We start from the raw sequence: 21908 nt of genomic DNA, 5'->3' as shown, positions 1-21908 counted from the left end.
TTGGAACAACCTGAGGGTGAGTTCAAGTTGTTCCAAATCTGTATGAATTTCTTTCTTCCGCTGAACACAATAGAACAGGGTTCACCAATCTCGGTCCTGGAGGGCCGCTGTCCTGCAGAGTTTAGCTCCAACCCCAATTAAACACACCTGAACCAGCTAATCAAGGTCTCACTAGGCATACTAGAAACTTTCAAACAGGTGTGTTGGAGCTGGTTGGAGCTAAACTCTCCAGGACAGCGGCCCTCCAGGACCGAGATTGGTGAACCCTGCAATAGAAGATATTTGAAAGAATATTGGTAACCAAACAGTTGATGGGGAAAAATACTGTTGGGGGCCCCATCAACTGTTTGGTTACCAATATTCTTTCAAATATCTTCTTTTTGTTCAGCAGAAGAAAGAAATTCAAACTTGAAGGTGAGTAATTTATGACAGAATATTCATTTTTGGGTGAGCTATCCCTTTAAGAGTGCTCTAAAAACTGACAAATGAATAGTCATATTTAAACTTAATATTTTAAATGTAGTTAACTCATTTCAAGATGAAGGATGTAATGACACTTCAGTGATGGCACAGAAATTGCACACTTCACCTTCAAAGACCCCATGAAACTGCTTGAAAAGTGCAGTTTTCTTTCCTCTAGAATAGATGGCATCTAAAGCCGAGCACACACTTAACGATTGTATGGCCGATTATGACTTTAATTTGATAATTATTACTGATCATGATCAAACGCGCCGAGTTGCGTTCAGCCGGTGTTTAAAATCTGCTCAAGTCGTTGGAAACAGTCTGTAAGTGCGTTCAGTCAGTCTTAGAATGTTTCAGTTAGTCGTTAAGTGTTTATCCGGCTTAAGCTCACAGACAAACTAAAATCTACAAAACTCCAAATATAATTTCATAAAAACATGAAACCCAATACTATGGATAATTTAGAGACAGAAATTGGAATTGTGAGCCATGGTGAATTTTAATGAATTTTAAAACAAACAAGCTAAATATTGCCTTACAAATAGATTCTTATTTCCATATATTACATTAATATCATTGGTGGGACACAGCCTACGGAAGCCCCGTACTTACCAACTTGGCCATCGCTAAAATCTAATGAGGGCTTAAGCAGCAGAAATGTCTCTTTCAGCATTTGTGTCTCAGGGCATTCTGTGAGATCAGTGCAAAGCGACAGGTCCTGAATAACACAGCTCACGCCACACTGCAGAGTTTTACAACACAACCAATCCAGACTGCCTGTGAGAATAAATGCACAATTATCTTTACCAAAATTTACCAAAACATAAAACACAATACAAAGAACAGTTGTCAGTTGGTCATTTAGTAGGGATGAGATTTAGTGGGGATGGGATAACAGTATAGGGTTACTATATAACATACGGTAACCATTTACCCATTCCTTTCTTTAGGGAATATTGAGAGAAAATACAATAGATTTGACAATTTTTTTAAACGAAATGTATACTTTTGAAGGGAAGTGCAAGCAATACTGTGATCAGATGAAAAGAGACACATGTATAACTTCACATAATGTGCATGTATGTATCTTATTACAAGTAAATTGCATACTTTATTACAAATAAAATAAAAAACAGTTCAAACAGACCATATGATGACTTTTGTTAATAAAATAATACCAAAGGATAATAAACAACCTAGCAAAACTCAAAATGGTGTTATGCTGTGTTCTTTTAGTGGAACAAAGTAATTGTGTCATGGCTCATCTTATTTATTACATATTAATTTATTTAAAATTTGCAAAGTAAAGTCTACATGTTCGTCAATGAATTTCATGTATAGACCTCTTATTTTAGATTTGCTTTTTGTGAGCACTTCTCCTTTGTGCACATTTTAGAGTGGCCTTTTATTGTGGCCAGCCTAAGGCACACCTGTGCAATAATCATGCTGTGTAATCAGCATCTTGACATGCCACACCTGTGAGGTGGATGGATTATCTCGGCAAAGGAGAAGTGCTCACTAACACAGATTTAGACAGATTTGTGAACAATATTTGAGAGAAATAGGCCTTTTGTGTACATAGAAAAAGATTTAGATCTTTGAGTTCAGCTCATGAAAAATGGGAGCAAAAACAAAAGTGTTGCGTTTATAATTTTGTTCAGTGTATATAAGCAATAAGCAACTACATGTCAACTAGCAGTCATTAGAGTGTTAGTAGACTGTATGCTTAATATCTGCTAGCAATTTTTATGGTCCATCAACAGACAATCTGTAAGCAACTTTGCAACTACATGTTACAAGACTAGAACTTATTCTACTAACCTGAACCCCAACACCTAACCTTAACCTAACAGTCTTGTAACAGTCTAATACCCTAATGAGAGTTAGTTGGCATGTAGTTGCAGTTACCTTTAGTTAGTAGAATGTCTAAAGTGGACCATAGAAATAAAGTGTAAACCTATTCAAACCTCACCGAGCACTGATTGGCTTAGCTCCTCCCATTTGCCTGCATGAGCGAGGTGATAGGGCAGTTCATGAAGCTTCCGTAAATTGGCAATTTCTCCAGTAAACCACAAGGGCTGGGGTGGTACCTTGAAAATATAGCGTGTTTTACCACCCAAAAAATTGTAAATATATAGGTTACTTACATCTAAAAAAAAATTGACAATGCTGATTTTGTGACCTTGAACAATACCTTTCTGTCAGCATTTAGCAGTGTGGTTAGTGAGGGCAGAAGAATAGGCCTGAGCTGCCCTTTACTCCACTGTCCTGAGAAATACTCGGCAAGGATGGAGTGCATGTCAGCTTTCACATCGCGTGACAAATATCTCTTTCTTACCAGCTCTGTGAACTGCCTAAGAAAAGTAAAGGCTAAGATGAGAACAGTGATAAAATAGGCATAGGGAGCACTAGGATTTTTCCTAGAGGGCCATCCACTTGCAGACTAGAGATTGTCACGGGTCATATTTCGACTGGTTATCATTGATCAGTTAGCTCATGCTGGTAGATCCCACTCATTTCAATTTTTGAAACTTAAATTTTCCATCTGCTTTTTCTCCATTCCATTTATGCAATCAGGAAAGAAAACATTACATTTCACTGAGACTGATTGTAGTTTAGAAAATTTTCAAATGTCCAAACCTTTACCTGTGAGCGAAACCCAGTAGAATAACACCCCCCTCCCATCTCTCCGCCAGATGAGCTCTCAGGTCATGTCGGAGACGTGACCAATGAAGACGCGGGAATCGCAAGAGTGTGTGGCTTGGAGGAAGCCAGTACTTATAGATCTCGGCCAGAACGTCATTATCTAACGACAAGACATCCTGTAACTCTGCCTCTGATAGTCCATGTCTGTTGAATATGTAAAAGGCAAATAATTACATTTAAAAACTTAGACTTCTGTTATTGTGTGAAATGTCAAAAATAAGAGTTAGACCTGCCAATTATGAAGGCTAGTATTTGACTCATCGAAAGCTGCAAATATACCACAAGTGCATTTATGCAGATTTCTTAATGTGGCACAGAGGCTACTTAAAGGGATAGTTCACCCAAAAATGAAAATTCTGTCATTAATTATTCACCCTCATGTCGTTCCAAACCCATAAGACTTTCGTTCATCTTCAGAACACAAATGAAGATCTTTTTGATGAAATCTTAGAGCTTTCTGTCCCTCCATAGACACCTACGCAACTACCACTTAGACGCTTCAAAAAGTTCATAGATCATAAAATTAATCCATATGAATTGAGTGGTTTAGCCCAAATTTTCTGGAGACACAAATTTAGTCGTGAATTTAGTCTTTTATTCACAAATTATCATTGATCAGCGAACATAACAATGCTTGATGCGCAAGAACAAACCTCTTGCTGAACCTCAAACATTCTGCGTAACACGAGAATGTACCTCATTGGTTCTTGCACGTCAAGCGAACATGCTTGAGCGTACATTTAACACAACTGTTACATGTGCATGTAGTTTGACTGGTTACTTTTTTCTTTCTTAATGGTTTGTCTGCTCTCTAGTGGTTGGAAATGTTTGTTACCTGTGTCTTATGAGCAGACTCCCATATCCATGACTGGATGAGCATGGATATATAAGGAGCCTCATTGCTACACCTGGGCGGCGGGATTTGTGCAGCGGTCTAGTTGCGCTCGTTTTTCATTGTTTTTCTGTTTTCCCTGTTCATTTGCTCCCACATCTTATGTTACGATTATTGTTCATAAATAAAACCCCAATTGGATCGAGCCTTTTGTGTTGACCCTCTTCTAATTTATGGCTGTGACCGTAACATAATTGGGGGCTCGTCCAAAACTATTACGTTTATGTTATTTTCAACTGTTTTCATGTGCCAGTAACTAATGTGATCCCATGTGAGTATAGTTTTTGTAGTCGCCAGGTAGGTTTGGACCTGCTACTTTGTTATTTTGTCTTTTTTATGTTTAGTGGTTATTCGGAATGGGGGTATGCTTCAGTTCACCTGCAGCTGTTCGTCAATTGGAACAGTGCGCAGGATTTCATGATTTCAGTGTTTAAAGTTGCCCCAAGCCCCTAATGCCACTGAAGAGGGTATAAAATGAATGTTTAAATAAGGTAAATAAAATTGTGTTGTGGAATTGCTTTTAGTTACACTAGTGATTTTGAAACTCATTTTCAAACCTGTAGAATTATTGTGGTAATTTCATGTAGCGGCCAAATTTAGTTCATATTCTGTTTAGTTGGGTGAATTGATAATCTTCAGTGAGAGCGATTTGATGGTCTAATTGCTTGCACAATTTTCAGGTTAAATGATAGTGTTTCTGTTTTCACTATTGTAAGTGTGTGGATCTGTTTTCTTAAAGTGGCCCGAAAACATTTGATCATTGCTACTGCAATGTGCAATTACTGGTAAGGCGCAAGAAGCCTATGCGGCATTATCTGTAGAGGAATCTGCAGATTATAAGGTAGTGAAAGCTGCTATATTAAAAGCTTATGAGCTAGTTCCAGAGGCGTATATACAGCGTTTCAGACATTGTTCGAAGTCTCCCAGTGAGACCTACTTTGAGTTTGAGCAAGAGAAAGAAATAATGTTTGACCGTTGGTGCTCGTCTCAAAAAGTTTAAACAAATAAGGAACAAATAAGACAACTCATTTTGGTGGAAGAATATAAGAATTGCTTACCTGCTGCTCTTTCTACCTACATAAATGAACAGAAGGCCGATACACTCCACAAAGCCGCTACCTTAGCTGATGACTTTATTTTAACGTATAAAGAGAAATCGTGGGATAAAGCACATGCTTGTCACGGTGTGGTGCAGGCAGAAGAAGACGAAGGAGAATCAAAAGTTCAATCAAAAAGGAGGGAGGGAGGAAGCCGAAGAGTAGGTGAGGGCAGACAGAAGGCAGGAGGGACCAGGCCAGAGCAGGCTGTGCAGGTGGCCAGGGTGGAGCAGGTTGTGCAGGCGGCTGTGCAGACAGCCAGGATGGAGACGACGTGGGGAGGAGCCATGGTAGAGAAAGGGTTGACGACTCCAGGGGGGCGACCCGGATGGAGCTGGAGAGCCGACAAGCCAGGGCGATGCTGAGGATCCCGAGGGACATGGCGATGCCGACGGCTCTGGCGACCGAGGCGCAGGCGGGGATCCAGAAGGCCTCGATGGAGCCAAAGCGACAGAGGACTAGGGAGCCTGGAGGAGCTGGTGAACTGATGGGCCACAGTGGAGATGAGGGAGGTAGGAGCCAAGGTTGAGCTGATGGATCGACGGGCTGAGGTATAGTCCTGGTCACGGAGGTTGGAGGCGGAGACCGGGGACCCACTGACCAGACTGGAGCTGCAGGCTGGCAGACCCACGGCGACCCCACCTCCTCGAAGGTGGTTTGATGAGCTGAGGTGCTGACAGGCAGTGGCGGAAGAAGGGTTGAGAGGTGGCAGATGGGAGGAGGTGGGAGAGGGAGGCTGGGTGGGGATTCAGGAACCGATTCTGGCTCGGGGACAGACTCAGGTTCAGGAACAGGCTCAGGTTCGGGAACAGGCTCGGGCTCGGGAACAGGCTCAGGCTCAGACTCAGATACAGGCTCGGGAACAGATACAGGCTTGGGAACAGATTCAGATACAGGCTCGGGAACAGATTCAGATACAGGCTCAGAAAAAGATCTGGGAATATGGACAGTCCTTGGGGCAGGAACAGATCTATGAACAGGAACAGGATGACAGTCTCCCTCCATTCTAGTCCTGTGGTGTCAGGGAGGTCGATTGGATAGTTGAATGTGGCCCCGATCCTGAACAAGGTGCTCAGGCTCTCGTCATCGAGGGTGCTGGTGACAGCAAGGCGGCAAAAGTCCTTGACGAATGAAAAAAGTTTTGGCTCTCCTGAGCCATGACGATAATGCTCACCCTATCGTCCATGTTGGCCGGTCCGATTTTCTGTCACGGTGTGGTGCAGGCAGAAGAAGACGAAGGAGAATCAAAAGTTCCAATGCAAACTTTTACTCACAATATAAATCTTACAGGTACATAGAAGACAGGCAGAAGGTTCACACACACTTAATACGACAGAGATCGGACAATGAACAAGGTAACACAAAGGGCTTAAATACAAGGAGAAACAGATCAGGGAAACGAGACAGCTGACAAGACTTGTGACAGATGAACTAATAAGGGTTCCCACTAATAAGGGTTACTGTGGAAACAAAGGAGTGGTAGGAGAACAGAACAAAGGAAGACATGTGACTAAGGAAAACAAGACTCAGACAGAACACAACTGTGACAATGCTGTTCCACTTCAACACTCAGTAGTAAGCCTATTGTTTCGTTTGGTGATAGAGTCTGTATTTATTATAAGGCTTCCAGTCATTTGATTGCAAACTGTCCTGTTCTTGAAAGGAAGTCTAATCCAAAACCCATTGGGTTAGTTTCGGGTGACTTCTGTTCAAAACCTGATGGTAATACATCTGACTGCATTATTCATCCTGACAAGACTGGATATGGACCTTTCCTGCCAAGTGGAACTGCGTCTGTTCCGGGACTGGGTGAACTTCTGCCCGTTCATGAAATGGGAATTATGGAGGTTCCATCACAAAGAGTTGACTTGAAATCAGAATTGGTGACGTGATGTGGTAGTGGTTGTTCATCCATCTCTTCCAATTCCTGATGTAACCTTCGTTTTAGGAAATTATTTAGCTGGATGTAGTTGTCCTAATGTGCCACCTGAAGTTGTATCTGTGACGCTCATTGCTACTGTTGATGACAGTGTTCTGAAGTATCCTGAGGTTTTCTCGGCATGCACGGTTACATTCTCTATGGTCTCTTGATAAATTAATTGCTGCTCAAAGGTCAGATCGTACTCTTGCTCCATTGAGTTAATTGATCCAGAACAGGAAAGTGTGAGTGTGACCCTGGCATACTTTCTCACAGATTAATAATGTAGCGTCTGGACCAATCGGACAAATTATTAATTTATTTAATGAATAATCCAGCAAACTCACTGTGAAACCTTCACCAAAAACTAACATCCCAAATGAGGCTAACACACTGGCAGGACGGTGTCTTGTTACAGGGAACACAGAGAGTTTTTACGATCAGATAAGGTTTTATGGGTGTTAAAGAATGTGGCCAAATGCAAGAGAAAGACCATGGAAAGACAGAAACAATCTGCTAAACAGACTCTCCTGCATTCATTTATTGATGAATTGACTAACATGAAATTAACATGCATTCCAGAACATTTTGAGAATGATTTACTGTTATGTGTTTTGTCTTTTAATAATTCTGTTGATACTATGATCTCTTTGACACTATGTAGTTATTACAGGACCAACGGTCAATGTAACCCACTTATACCATGTTTGGTCTCGATAAATTGGTACTCTGAAGATCGAAATGATTGTGTACATGATATGCCAATAGCTGTGCAACATATTAGTATTACAAGAATCTTTCGTAGTTGTGTCATCAAACACCAATTCAGCATGCCAGCCCGAATGAGCACTCTTAAGACAAAGGCTTGTAAATCCTGGTGACAGAGGAAACTCCCGCCAGAAATTCTACCCTTCTCATTGGGTGAACCAGCCTGCATAGGGCTGTCCTTTGTCAAGCTTTAAAAAGGCCTTTTCACTAGATCAGCCCACTTTTTGTGTTTGTGCTGCTGGCCTCCACTGTACTCCTCGCGTTGGGGGCCCCTCCCCCACCACTGGGGCCCATGGCCCTGGATCCAGCAGGCCAAAGCACTGCCTGCCATGCTTTCACACTCCCCAGAGGGAGATAGACTGCCTTTTCTTCAATCCAGAAAAACTGCAACTTTACCATCATTGAATTGGCAACGATCAACTCCTGGCCTTCCTGGCACTTCAGGAGGCCGCACCAGCCAGCGTGCACTCAGCAGGCCAGGACAGCAGGCTTTGACTCACCACAGCCATGTGCTCGAAGCCACCATGCAAGCTCCGACCCACAACAGCTTCGGAACCACAAGATGGCAACTTGCACCATGACTTTTGACCCTCACGGACCCACCAACAGACTCATATTTCAACCACTTCAAGAATTGTCCACGATTTGCAACTGACAATGCAAGTATTTAATGAGGTGCTATGAAATAAGCTGATGGTTCTTTTCATTCTAAAATAGATCTTGCTCCATAGTTCTATTTCCTGTTTACGGTTCCATAACACTCACCACTTGACCTATGCATGTATGTATGAACAAAATGTATGTATGTTTGTTTGTTTGTTTTGTTTAGTTTAGTCATGTTTGTGATTTAGTTAATAAAACTTGTGCACAATTATGCATTTGGTTTCTGATTCTCATACACATTGTTTGCATGCAAAGTCCCTTTTACGGCCTTGATCCTGTTACATGCTTTAAGTGCTGTACACGCTAAGGAATAATTATTTTTCAGTGACCATGAAAGATACACTTTTCTTAGAATAAATGAATAATCAAAGAGTTCTTTGGAACTGATAAATTGATTGTAATATTTAATTTAGCTTACCTCAAAGTTAATCTAATTAACTGACCCAAATATTAATAATGAATCATAATTGGTAATTATGGATTATTATTAATATTTCCACTTTGAGCTAATATTGTTACAGATGGTGGAGAATCTTGGGAATCGTATTAAACATTGTATGCAAGCAGACAGTAATCAATCATATGTTGTCCCATAAGTTTTTATTAACATCTCATACATGCACGTACAAGTTTCTGATTAAATCAGCAAAACTATAGCTCGAATATGCCTTCCTACGAATGGCAGAAAGTTTCTCAATGCTATAATGCATGTTTAAATCGTACGATAAGAAAATTCTGATTTTAGCGAAGAAATCCTAATTTCAGTTTTAAATCGAGCGTAAGCCTTCTCTGACGAAGAAATCTCAGATTAGCCGCGCGTATAAATGGTTCCTGATATTAGCGAAGCAACCCTAATTTCAGTTCTAAATTGAGCGTAAGCCTTCTCTGTCGAAGAAATCTCAGATTAGCCGCACGTATAGATGGTACCAGAACAAATAAAATGAGATGGGCGAAGAAATCCCCATTTTCAGCAATTTTTAAGGTGTTTGAGTGATGTTCCTCCTCACCGATTAAGGCCTTATTATTATTCGTTACGTCATTGTATTCATATTGAACCGCTCATATGAAACAATCACGTCGAATTAGTGGTATAAATTCTAGCCTAGCTAACTAGTAATTTGCCATTGTCTGTAAAGGGACTGTGCTGTTTGATTTGTGAAAGAGTTGCATCATTGGCATGCTACTTCATGTGTTTAAGCTGGAGTTCTCAATGCAAACCTTCATCACAACCCGATCGCTGCTCCGTTCGATTTGTGTTGTTGGTTGGCATGGGTCTCTTAGCAACACATGACACCGGAAAGTGCGAGCAGGCACTTTGACAATCTGATAACAGCACAAAACTTCACAGACCCTTGTGTAAAGCTTGCTCCGTAGCAACCCTACACACATACAAGTTAAAGCCCTTTACTGATAGCTTTTAGCGCCAGCTAAAACTTAGACACATGCGAGTGTAAAGTGTAACCCTTGAACCAAAGGGATAGTGATTTGAACACGAGTAGCAAGAGTCAAAGCTCCCCGAGGCTTTGAATCAAAGGAGTCAATTGCGTCACAAATGACTCTTTGTTTTGAAGCGCCCTCGTTGGCGACCCCTGCTGGTCAGAAGAGTGCAAGTGTAGAGAAAACTCAACTCAATGAAACATTTTTCACAAACCAATCGCAAAGGTTTGATCAAAGGTGTAAGGAAGTAATGGCAATACACAAACTTTATAATACCTTTTAATATGAGGTGTCTTTCAAGGCACGATATTTTAATAAACTGTAGGGCTCGTTTTTATGAAAGCTTGGTCAATCAGACCAATAAGAGACTTTTCAATTCGCCTCTTCCTTTTATCAAATGCGTCATTAAATGTGTACGAATCTATAAAGTGATACAAGATCACATAGAAATCAAATACACGCTGTCAACAAGTTCACGAACCGTTGAAATTTAGAATAATTTCTAAATATCTATGACGCGCAACAAAGCCCGTTTACTGAAATGCCGTGACTTTAACAGTCTGATACATGCTCAGAATCACTGATTTGAGACAAATGATTTACCCTGGTTTCCGAGCTTCACGAAGCACGTATCATAGGCTGTTTAAACTACTCCACCCTCTCTCTCTCTCTCGACCCCCTCCCTTTTGGTTTCACTTTTAGTTGAAACCCAGATACCTTGGTTTTTATTTGTGTTTCATTTATTTCGACTTAAGTCTACCCCTATTTTATTTTGGGTATTTACACCTGATGAGCCTGAATATTCTTATTCAGTTAAGTTGAATTTAATTAAATTTGAAATTTAATTAAATCAATTTGCTTATTCAATTTCCCTTTTGGTTATCAGGGCTATGAGGACACTCCCTGTTTACTCTTTATTTTGATTTTATTTCAGTTATTTACTTACTTTGTTTCAGCCTGAATTTTCATATTCAGCTAAATAAAGTTTAACTAAATTTGAAATGTAACTAAATCAATTTTTTGCCTCTCCTTTTAGTTTTTTGGAGCTATAAGGACATTCTACCTTTGCTTTTACCTTATTTAGTTACTATCAACACCTTCCCTCTCTCTATAGGATTACAATATCTAGCGACTGTTGTTCCTTAGTGAGTTACACAGGTCATTAATATCCTACTTCCTGTCTGTGTTTTACCCCTCCTCACTCCTTAGCACCAAGCTAAGTACATGAAGTACGGACAACGCAAACGCACAGTAGGCCCCAGACAGAACTGGAAACACTTCCCGTTGTTTCTTCTTCTGTCGACCTTGACGTTTGATGTGTCCCTGCTAGTTTAGTCTGCAGCCTAACTCATAAGCAACACCTGTTTACCTATGTCTCCTAGCTAAACTTAAATAGGTAAAACACTCCTTTCTTCCTCTTCCTTTCTGGTTTCACCCTATCTCTTATTTTGGTGTTACTTTATTTGGTACTCTCGTAGTACAACATGTGAAAAGAACCATCAGTTTTGAGTAATAGTTTTATGACATGTAAAAGGCCAGTCATCAGTCGATGCTGCTTAAAGCACATCAACTTGAATACTCAAGACCCTTGGGTTGTGTGTTCACCCAACACTAAATTTAATGGCCCACATAGCTGTTCTCCCACAGAGCTTACCACCTCTGTAGAAACTTGCATTTGCCTTTGCCACTCCTCTCTTGTGTTCCCACAAGTATGCCAGTAGGCCTCAGACATCCAGCCCTGCCACCCACCAGAACCACCTGGAAACCGGCAGAGCCACGTCCTCAACATCCTCCAGCCTGAAGCAGACAATGACCTGCCGAGGCAGAGAAGGGAACCGTTAGACGACAACGAAAGCGGACGTCTGACACCCAGCCTGAGCCACCAAGAGCTGACCAGCATCATCTTCTCCTTGGCCACACTCCTGCAGGCCTCAAACAGGAGATAAATGAACTAACGCTGCCAGCCACAGAATTCCACAGAGAACGAACCCTGCTCAGCATCAGCAGGCACAGGACAGATGCAAAGACCCTAACAGAGCGCAGCAACTGGAAGAGTTCACCAGTCTTCAGGCAGCTGACAGCTGCGGAGCACCTGCCAAAAGACGGGTAAAGAACTGTCAATCAAAGAACTTAAAGAACTGGCTGAGCTCAAAGAGAGACACTAAAGCCATCAGTGTCCAGCCAGAGCTGAAGTCCAAACACTGACTCAGCAATGCTGCAACATTATAGACAAACGCAATGTGGTCCTGAACAGAACTGAAACAGTCCAACCACCTGCAAACAGACCCCGCAAGAAAGATGTATCCTGCTAAACTTCACATCAGCCGCGTAAGCTCCCCCAGCCCTGCACAAAGGGGGGGAGGAGTCAAACCCTCGGCTCGACAGTCACCCGCCAGTGTCCTGAGAGCCTCTGCAGGCGCAGAGGAAAAGGTTTAATTCAGACAAACCCTGAAATGACACATGAAGTGATACTCCAAGATCTCAAGCGAATGGTCAGAAACATCCCTGCCAATCTATGAGACATTGATTTTCACCTGCAGTCTTCGACCGGTGTGACACACCAAGATTCTGGCTTTGGCTGTGGCACCACCAGCAGCTGGAACAAGCCATCATAAAAGGATTCTCAGACTTAAGAGTCTGAATGCAGACTGGGCACTGCCCAGACACCAAACAGACCTAAAAGTGCCTGTGTTACTACCACAGACTCCGAACGAGCTTACCCTGGTTAGTCACCATTTTTGGCCGCCCCACGCAATGCCCACTCAACGATGTGTGACTTGATGCAGAAGCCCTTTAACACAAGGCCTCGTCAGAAAGGGTTCCTAAGACCCCAGTGACTCTGAACCGCAAACAAACCAGAAGGCACACTGCTTGACCACAATGCAAGCCTCTGCTACAAAGTTCATAGTCAGCATAGGACATAGAACTTTTAAAGTAGAAGAAATGTGTGTTCAAAAGAAGTAGGAAGCTGCAGTAGTAAAATTAGAATTTTACTGATTTAAAGAAAATTTTGAATGCATGTGTAAGCCTCACGTGCCAACAGACTATGCACTGCTTTTGAACCATACAGACATTTGCCACCTGCTGTTTGAAATTGGCACTGCCGCATGTTCGTTTCCATGACAATGACTTGTCACATGACATACTAACTGTAAATAGGGCATGCGTCACCCTGACGTGAGATAGTAAGCAAACCACGTGAGCTGCGTAAACTAACACAACCTAGCGTCCCTTCGTTTAAACTACTGTTATCCTAAAAGTGCGCATTTGATCATTCCGATCCAAATAGGATACAACATGCGATACACACTTTGATCACTAGTTACTGGCTTGTTTAAGTGCAGATAAAACGATAGCTGTAATTGACATCTCTACTAAGAATAAAAAGTCATAGATTTTTAACTAGTATCGGCAATTTCAGCATTAAAGCGTTAGACTGTTTGACAAAGGAAGCTCAACTCAGCGGCATGCTGTACCGGTATTTATTATTCTGCTTGATTGGAGAAATCCAAAGTGCAGCATTGTTTAATCTGTTAGGACGAAGAAATCTCAGTACAGTGTTATATACACGTAGACTTGGGTGATGCCCCCTCCTTTCTACAATGTAAAGGCCTTACAAATTATTGTTAGATTGATGTAATTCATCTAAATTTTGGGCTGCATCTACAAGCAGAGCTACCTAGTGATCAAAATTGTTTCACTCGCTGAAAGTCAATATTTATGCATGAGATGGACGTAACCTTGTATGCTTAGACAAGCTTTAACTTACAGCAAATCCATTTCCTTACTTTTTAAACAAGTAGAAGTAGTTTTTTTAAAGTAAAGAGAAGCGTTACACGAGTAAAAGTTTCAAATGCCAAACCACATTTGCATTTTACTGAATGTAACATCAAGTTTTGGAAAGACTCAAAGTATAGGCGCCACATTTTAACTTGTTTAAACATGTATGACTCATTTCAAATGTACAGACATTCGTCATAGACTGTTGAATTGCTCTGACATGGTTCCCTTGACAACGACTTGTCACAGGAAGTGCAAACGCGTAACGTCATATTGTAAACAAATCAGCCTAGATGGCTAGGCCAACCTAACCTAGCGTCCGTTCAGCTTAGACCAAGCTAAATAATAACTGCTACAGTTAGCGGTTAGCATCATTTACTTGAAGCCTTTAACTACAGCTTGTGCTGTGCACAGTGCAAAGTTATCTAACATACTTTTCCTTTAACCCCAGTTAGGGTTCTGATCTCTCACTTTCTCTTTCCTTACTTTCAATTCTTCCAAGCTGAATTTTACCGCCACTAGTTTAGGAGTAGTCCTTGCTGAGTGCTGTCGGCTAAATTTGCAGTTACCTTGTAAATTAAATCTAAATTTAATTACATGTACACTGTGTAGCTAGAGGATAACTCTTATAGTAATGAGAATTTTCATCAGCATGTTGACTAAACTTTTGTAAGGACACACACACAGGGATTGTGTGTCTTGAACACACAGCAGCTGTGACCCACTATGGAGTCTGGTCCAAACACATCAAAAGTTTAGCCACTCGTGCTATTGATTATTCCCAATTTCAGATCATTCCCGCTGTTTTGATCACTTATTTAAGTCCTTTTTATTTTATTTTACTTTGATAATAATAGCCGTCAGCTATTCACTTGTCTATTCTTTCATTTATTTGATTTATTTACATTTCCCCTCTTGTTCTTATGTGGTTCCAGTCCCCATTGGGCCCAGAAAGGAACCAGAGACACCTTTATTTGTGGTTTTGTTTATTTTCAACAAGTGCACTCATTTTTATGACCCTGCAAAACAAGTAATCTCAACGATTACTAGGGCATAACTATAATCCTGAGGATTGATAATAAGCATAATCTGAATAGGAAAACTGTCCTTTTCCTCCTATCATTCACTTCGTCAAGCCCGTTGTGAACCACCAGTTAAGTCCAGAGAAATAATTTAGCCGTAAGAACCATCTTAAGTCATTTATTTCCTCTTGGCTTATGCCCTTTCCAGAAAAAAAGTCTTAGCCTACTAACACCCACAGCTAAGATGATAAGGATACAAGACACACTTGACAAGCTACACATAAACACCTAGCTTTATGCTACATATCTAGCTAACCTATTAAACCTTAGCTCTGAACTCTTTAGGGTCATGCATTAGTCTCTTACCCCTAGTGTGCCAAAATGTCGCAGATCCTCTGTTTAACCTGACCCTAACCAGACAGGAGACCAAATGGACTGACAAGCCATCGTGAGGAACACTGTTCCACCCAGGCGGCTGACATCCTACAGCACCAGAGCCAAACGTAACTGCACCTTGAGAGAAGAGGACCAACGACCCATGACCCAAGCCAGAGTTATAGCCTCACCAGGCTGATCAAGAGTATCATCTCCTTACCCCACCTTATGGGTGTGGAACAGAAGGTACACAACCTTACATAAAGATCACAGCATCCCACAAGGAGTGGACCTGTGCTCAAAGCCTCACACACCAGCTAGAGACTGAGTTTCAAACCAGATTCAACGCAGCTGGACTGAGCATGCCCAGCACCAGCGCAGAACTGTCACTAAGTCAACAACCCAGGTACCAGCCAAGCCCCTTGGAGAAGCCATGGAGGACAGCACCCTCCACAAGGACAGCTGGACGCACCGGACGCAGAGCTACAGGAGCTGCTGACACACACAAACCAGCTCCCTGAACAGGACTCACCAGAGGAGTCCTGTAAAGTACAAGCATCCAACTCCTTGCCTACCCCAGCTTAGGCAAGCTCACATCAGCACCGCCATAAGGACAGAGCACCACTCCAATCCTTCAGACTTCTCGTGACTGAGAGGTTAACAACTACCTTCTGACCTCCTGCCACCAGCACTAGGTCGGCCTGAAAATCTCTCTATGCTACATAGAGCCCTAACCACTTCCTGCAACCACAAGCAAACACCTGCCCCAAAACTAATGGGCTTCAGAATGACAGGTGACACTCTGTCAAGGCACCTGCTGCCTCGACACCTGCTGCACCAACTCAAAGACTTGTACTTGGCTACTGTCTACATCACCTGATGGAACGACCCCCGCTCCAGGAAACACAAGCAACCAGAGGCCACCATGGCCTTTCAGCCTTGTATGACAGAGGTGTGTCTGATCTTTCTGCACTTTCAACGTCGTTCGTGGTTGTCCTTGAGAGGGACAACAACGAGCGAAAGGGGGGAAATATGTAGCGTCTGGACCAATCGGACACACACAAATTATTCATTTATTTAATGAATAATCCAGCAAACTCACTGTGAAACCTTCACCAAAAACTAACATCCCAAATGAGGCTAACACACTGGCAGGACAGTGTCTTGTTACAGGGAACACAGAGAGTTTTTACGATCAGATAAGGTTTTATGGGTGTTAAAGAATGTGGCCAAATGCAAGAGAAAGACCATGGAAAGACATAAACAATCTGCTAAACAGACTCTCCTGCATTCATTTATTGATGAATTGACTAACATGAAATTAACATGCATTCCAGAACATTTTGAGAATGATTTACTGTTATGTGTTTTGTCTTTTAATAATTCTGTTGATACTATGATCTCTTTGACACTATGTAGTTATTACAGGACCAACGGTCAATGTAACCCACTTATACCATGTTTGGTCTCGATAAATTGGTACTCTGAAGATTGAAATGATTGTGTACATGATATGGCAATTGCTGTGCAACATATTAGTATTACAAGAATCTTTCGTAGTTGTGTCATCAAACACCAATTCAGCATGCCAGCCGAATGAGCACTCTTAAGACAAAGGCTTGTAAATCCTGGTGACAGAGGAAACTCCCACCAGAAATTCTACCCTTCTCATTGGGTGAACCAGCCTGCATAGGGCTGTCCTTTGTCAAGCTTTAAAAAGGCCTTTTCACTAGATCAGCCCACTTTTTGTGTTTGTGCTGCTGGCCTCCACTGTACTCCTCGCGTTGGGGGCCCCTCCCCCACCACTGGGGCCCATGGCCCTGGATCCAGCAGGCCAGAGCACTGCCTGCCATGCTTTCACGCTCCCCAGAGGGAGATAGACTGCCTTTTCTTCAATCCAGAAAAACTGCAACTTTACCATCATTGAATTGGCAACGATCAACTCCTGGCCATCCTGGCACTTCAGGAGGCCGCACCAGCCAGCGTGCACTCAGCAGGCCAGGACAGCAGGCTTTGACTCACCACAGCCATGTGCTCGAAGCCACCATGCAAGCTCTGACCCACAACAGCTTCGGAACCACAAAATGGCAACTTGCACCATGACTTTTGACCCTCACGGACCCACCAACAGACTCATATTTCAACCACTTCAAGAATTGTCCACGATTTGCAACTGACAATGCAAGTATTTAATGAGGTGCTATGAAATAAGCTGATGGTTCTTTTCATACTAAAATAGATCTTGCTCCATAGTTCTATTTCCTGTTTCCGGTTCCATAACACTCACCACTTGACCTATGCATGTATGTATGAATGAATGTATGTATGTTTGTTTGTATGTTTTGTTTAGTTTAGTCATGTTTGTGATTTAGTTAATAAAACTTGTGCACAATTATGCATTTGGTTTCTGATTCTCTGTTTGCATACAAAGTCCCTTTTACGGTCTTGATCCTGTTACATGCTTTAAGTGCTGTACACGCTAAGGAATAATTATTTTTCAGTGACCATGAAAGATACACTTTTCTTAGAATAAATGAATAATCAAAGAGTTCTTTGGAACAGATAAATTGATTGTAATATTTAATTTAGCTTACCTCAAAGTTAATCTAATTAACTGACCCAAATATTAATAATTAATCATAACTGGTAATTATGGATTATTATTAATATTTCCCCTTTGAGCTAACATTGTTACAATAATTAATTTGTTACATTTATATAGCGCTTTTCTCTGCACTCAAAAAGCTTTACATAGAAGGGGGGAATCTCCTCACCCACCACCAAAGATGCTACATTGATGAGAAAGTGGGCACCGTTAGTGGAATACCGTTCAAATTGTGTTTCCAGTTGTCTGAGAGCCGATTTTGGATGTGGCACATAATGGTCCAGCTAGTCATTTAGGTGTTATAAAAACGTATGATCGGATTTTGCTAAGTTTTTATTGGCATGGTCTGAAGAAGGATGTTTCACGCTACAGCCAAACTTGCCAAATTTGTCAAATGGTAGGGAAGCCCAACCAAACTATTCCGCCTGCCCCACTTTATCCATTTCAGATGGTGTTGGAACCATTTGAACACATAATAATTGATTATGTTGGATCTCTTCCCCGTTCAAAGTCTGGCTACAAATATCTGCTGAAGATAATGTGCACGGTTATGTGTTTTCCCGAGGCGGTCCCTTTACGTATCATTACTGCGAGAACGATATCCAAAGAAATTCATTAAGTTCTTTACACTTTTTTGCTTGCCAAAAATAATCCAAAGTGACAAGGGGACGAATTTTACATCTCGTATGTTTTCAAGAGTGCTTAAGTGTATAAGTATAACGACACTGTTTATCACCCTGAAAGTCATATGTAGGGTGCACTGGAGAGGTTTCACCAGACCCTGTAGTCTATACTTCGCACTTATTGTTTTGAACTTGGACGAGACTAGGAAGAGGGAATTCCGTAGTTACTTTTTGCCTCACGTGAAGTGGTACAAGAATCACTCAGGTTTAGCCCTGCTGAATTGGTTTTTGGCCACATTCCACGTGGACCTTTGACCATATTAAAAGAGAAATGGCTCTGTGATTTAAAAAGTAGAACCCTTCTCGAGTACGTCACAGAGTTTTGTACACGCATTTACAGAGTCCATAAGCTAGCCAAACAAAATCTTGAGAAAGCGCAAGACGAGATGAAGACTTGGTTTGATAAGAAAGCTAGAGAACAAATTTTAACCCTGGTGACAAAGTGTTGGTGTTGTTACCTGTGTTGGGTGGATCACTGCAACCTTAAGGTTCTCTTAAATGTGTCTAGTCGGTTACCAAATGTATCTCCTACTGAGAAAGCTGATGTTTTGGAGGTAGTGAGCCAGTTTCTGATTTTATTCAGTGACATCCCTGGCCAGACGTCCGTTATTGAGCACGATATTGATGTGGGGTCCACCACTCAACCTATAAAACAGCATCCATATTGCATCAATCCGCTGAAAAGAGCTCTTCTGCAAAAAGAGGTGCAGTATATTTTGGACAATTACATCGGGGAGCCTAGCTCCAGCCCCTGGAGTTCGCCGTGTTTGCTCATTGGTAAATCCGATTAATGGTTTGTCTGCTCTCTAGTGGTTGGAAATGTTTGTTACCCGAGTCTTATGAGCAGATTCACTACCCCTGAGGACTGGATGAGCATGGATATTAGGAGCTTCGTTGCTACATCTGGGTGGCGGGATTTGTGCGATGGTTCCCTATTAATTTTCTCCCCCCATCTTATGTTATGATTATTGATCATAAATAAAACCCATATTGGATTTTTTCATTTTTCATATGGATTATTTTCACGATCTATTTGTGAACTTTTTGAAACGCCAAAGTGGTAGTTGTGTAGCTGTCAATGGAGGGACAGAAAGCTCTCAGATTTCATCAAAAAGATCTTCATTTGTGTTCTGAAGATGAAAGAAAGTCTTACAGGTTTGGAACGACATGGGGGTGAGTAATTAAAGACAGAATTACATTTTTCGGGTGAACTATCTCTTTAAATCAGTTTTTTTTCTTTCATTTTTTAATATAAAAGACATTATCAATTAAATTCTGAATGGTGCACAACCTTGGTATTTAAACAGGAATCACAATCACAGGAAACAACCTATGACTTCTCAGTGTTGATTCCCGTGCATAGTCACACAAATGTATGCATACTGCCAGTCATGACAACTGTGGAATTTAAGGTGGTTCTGATGCGACTTTGGCATATTTTTGTACATCTTTTATGCATTTTTACACATAATTTGGAGGCAAGACAGCACGGCAGTGTAAAGATGCCATTATACCTAATTAACAAAGCATCCTCATCTATCATTAAAAAGTTAACATATTGGGTCTTGCTACACCAACATAACAAAATATGACTTACCTTGATAACAATATGAAGCTCAAAGCATGACTAACTAGCTTCTTCCCATGATTCTCCTCAAGTGATTGCAAAAACTGTGTCATCACCTCCTGTGCAGAGATGCCCAGGTGAGAACTAGACATGGAGGTCCAGGAGGACCACTGTTTAGCAATGTCTAGTATGAGTTTCAGATGCAAAGGGCTTCCGCTTTGCTGGAAGCTATGTAAGATGGTGTCCAACTGTTCTGAGTTCAGCTTGCGTCCAGCTGCGCTCATGTAGGCATCAATGACGTCTTTCCCTTGAACGTCTGTGAGAAGTTCCACTCTAAAGATGTTTTGCTCTGCTGTAACCAAAGATTTACATTTCTCAACACAGTCATCAGAAGTAGAGAGCACAATGTGTACATTAGGTGGAATCGCTTTAGGTATCCAGTCTAGATTATGGGGCTTGTTTGCCTGTAACAGCTGGTCCACTGCATCTAGAATGAGTAGAAGTGTGTCTCCTTGTTTTGACACGTCTTCCAGCGTGGAATGGAAAAACCGAACCAGGTCTTCATGTGTGTTGGCAATATGTGGGTGGGGGAACTGCAACCCTGAAGCTCCACAAACTTGAAGACATACACCTCTGAGAACAGAGTCAACATCTGAGCTGAGTGGAGATGTTCCCAGCAACCTCAGCACCACAATTCCCCGATGATCAACACCTCGCATTTCCTGTGCCAGTTTGCAAAGCAGAGCTGTTTTACCAACCCCTGAAGGTCCATGAACCAGAAGAGGTTCGTGGCAAGCGTTAGTGGACTCCCACATGGTGATGCAGATCTTTCCCAGAATGCTGTCCCTCCCTTTAAACACAGAACACTTCTCCTCGCTCAGCATGGCATGATGGAAGAGCTCTTGTTTCAACCAGGACCATCCTGGATCTACTGTGCTACAACCTCCTGAAGTTTGAAGAGCGTTCCTGCTGATTAGTTCCTTCATTTGAGATGATACCTGCTCACACAGTTTTCCCAGATATTCCTTGTGTTCTTTGCGGCTCGGGTTCAAAGCTCCTTTGCTGAGCTCCATGCAGAGAGGTTGGAGGCGATCTGTGTTGCAGATGCGTTGCTTCAGGTCTGCCAAGAGCTCCCGTGCTTCTGTGTCAAGCAAGCCGTCAGCTGTGACGTCCAGGAGAAACTTTGCAAAGTTTTTCTTGCAGTCTCTTTTACTAAGTCGAGGCAGTTCACGGATAAATAGCACAGCTGATGCCTCGCCTTGAGTCTTGAGAAAGCCGTGCTCCATTTCATACTCTAAGACTATGAAACATACGTAAATAACATGATAATCATTCAAATAAAAGGAAAAACTAGGACAGGACTCATTAAACTTAAAAGACTCTTTCCATAAATATGGTATTGGGTCACATTTTTTTAATAATTAGAAGTTTAAATACCATGTTGTTTTGTTTTGTTTTTAGAATTGTTAGATTAACTATAATCTAACATCTTTTACTATTCACTTTATTTACCAAAAACATAATGTTTAGTCATGTCCCATATTTTACAACCCTGTTACCATTTGGCTTTACCAAATACAAAAATCACAAAAATCATAAAAATCACAAATCCACATACAAAACAAACGTAAAATGAAGATCCTCGATTACTAACTCACCCTTCATGACACTTCAAACCTGTATGCATTTCTTTCTTCTGCAGAACACAAAAGACAATATTTAAAAAATAAAAAGTTATACAATGAAAGTCAGTACTGGAAATTGTTGGTTTTGGAACCCAGTGACTTTTACTGTATGGATAAAAAAAATTATTACAAAAAATATTTTTGAGTGTGTGTGTGTTCCGCTGAAGTCAGTCAGTCATACAGGTCTGCAATGAGAAAAAAAAAGACCCAAATCTACACCATATTCCTAGAAAGTTTCATAATCT

General features: G+C 41.5%; 1 protein-coding gene across 1 annotated transcript in view; it reads right to left on the bottom strand.

Annotated features, from left to right (window-relative positions):
* Positions 1-21908, bottom strand: part of nwd1 (NACHT and WD repeat domain containing 1) — a gene marked incomplete at its 5' end in the record, with an annotated part of 36301 nt that overhangs the window by 12095 nt on the left and 2298 nt on the right. The window contains 5 exon segments of the mRNA XM_079856776.1: positions 1078-1242; positions 2438-2555; positions 2660-2819; positions 3112-3315; positions 20009-21278. Of these exon segments, the coding sequence (XP_079712902.1) occupies positions 1078-1242; positions 2438-2555; positions 2660-2819; positions 3112-3315; positions 20009-21278 (1917 nt within the window).

The sequence above is a fragment of the Squalius cephalus genome (assembly GCF_949319135.1).
Source record: "Squalius cephalus genome assembly, chromosome: 22".
Classification (NCBI taxonomy): domain Eukaryota; kingdom Metazoa; phylum Chordata; class Actinopteri; order Cypriniformes; family Leuciscidae; genus Squalius; species Squalius cephalus.
The sequence above is the reverse complement of the archived record's forward strand: the minus strand, read 5'-3'. Positions and strand labels throughout refer to the sequence as shown.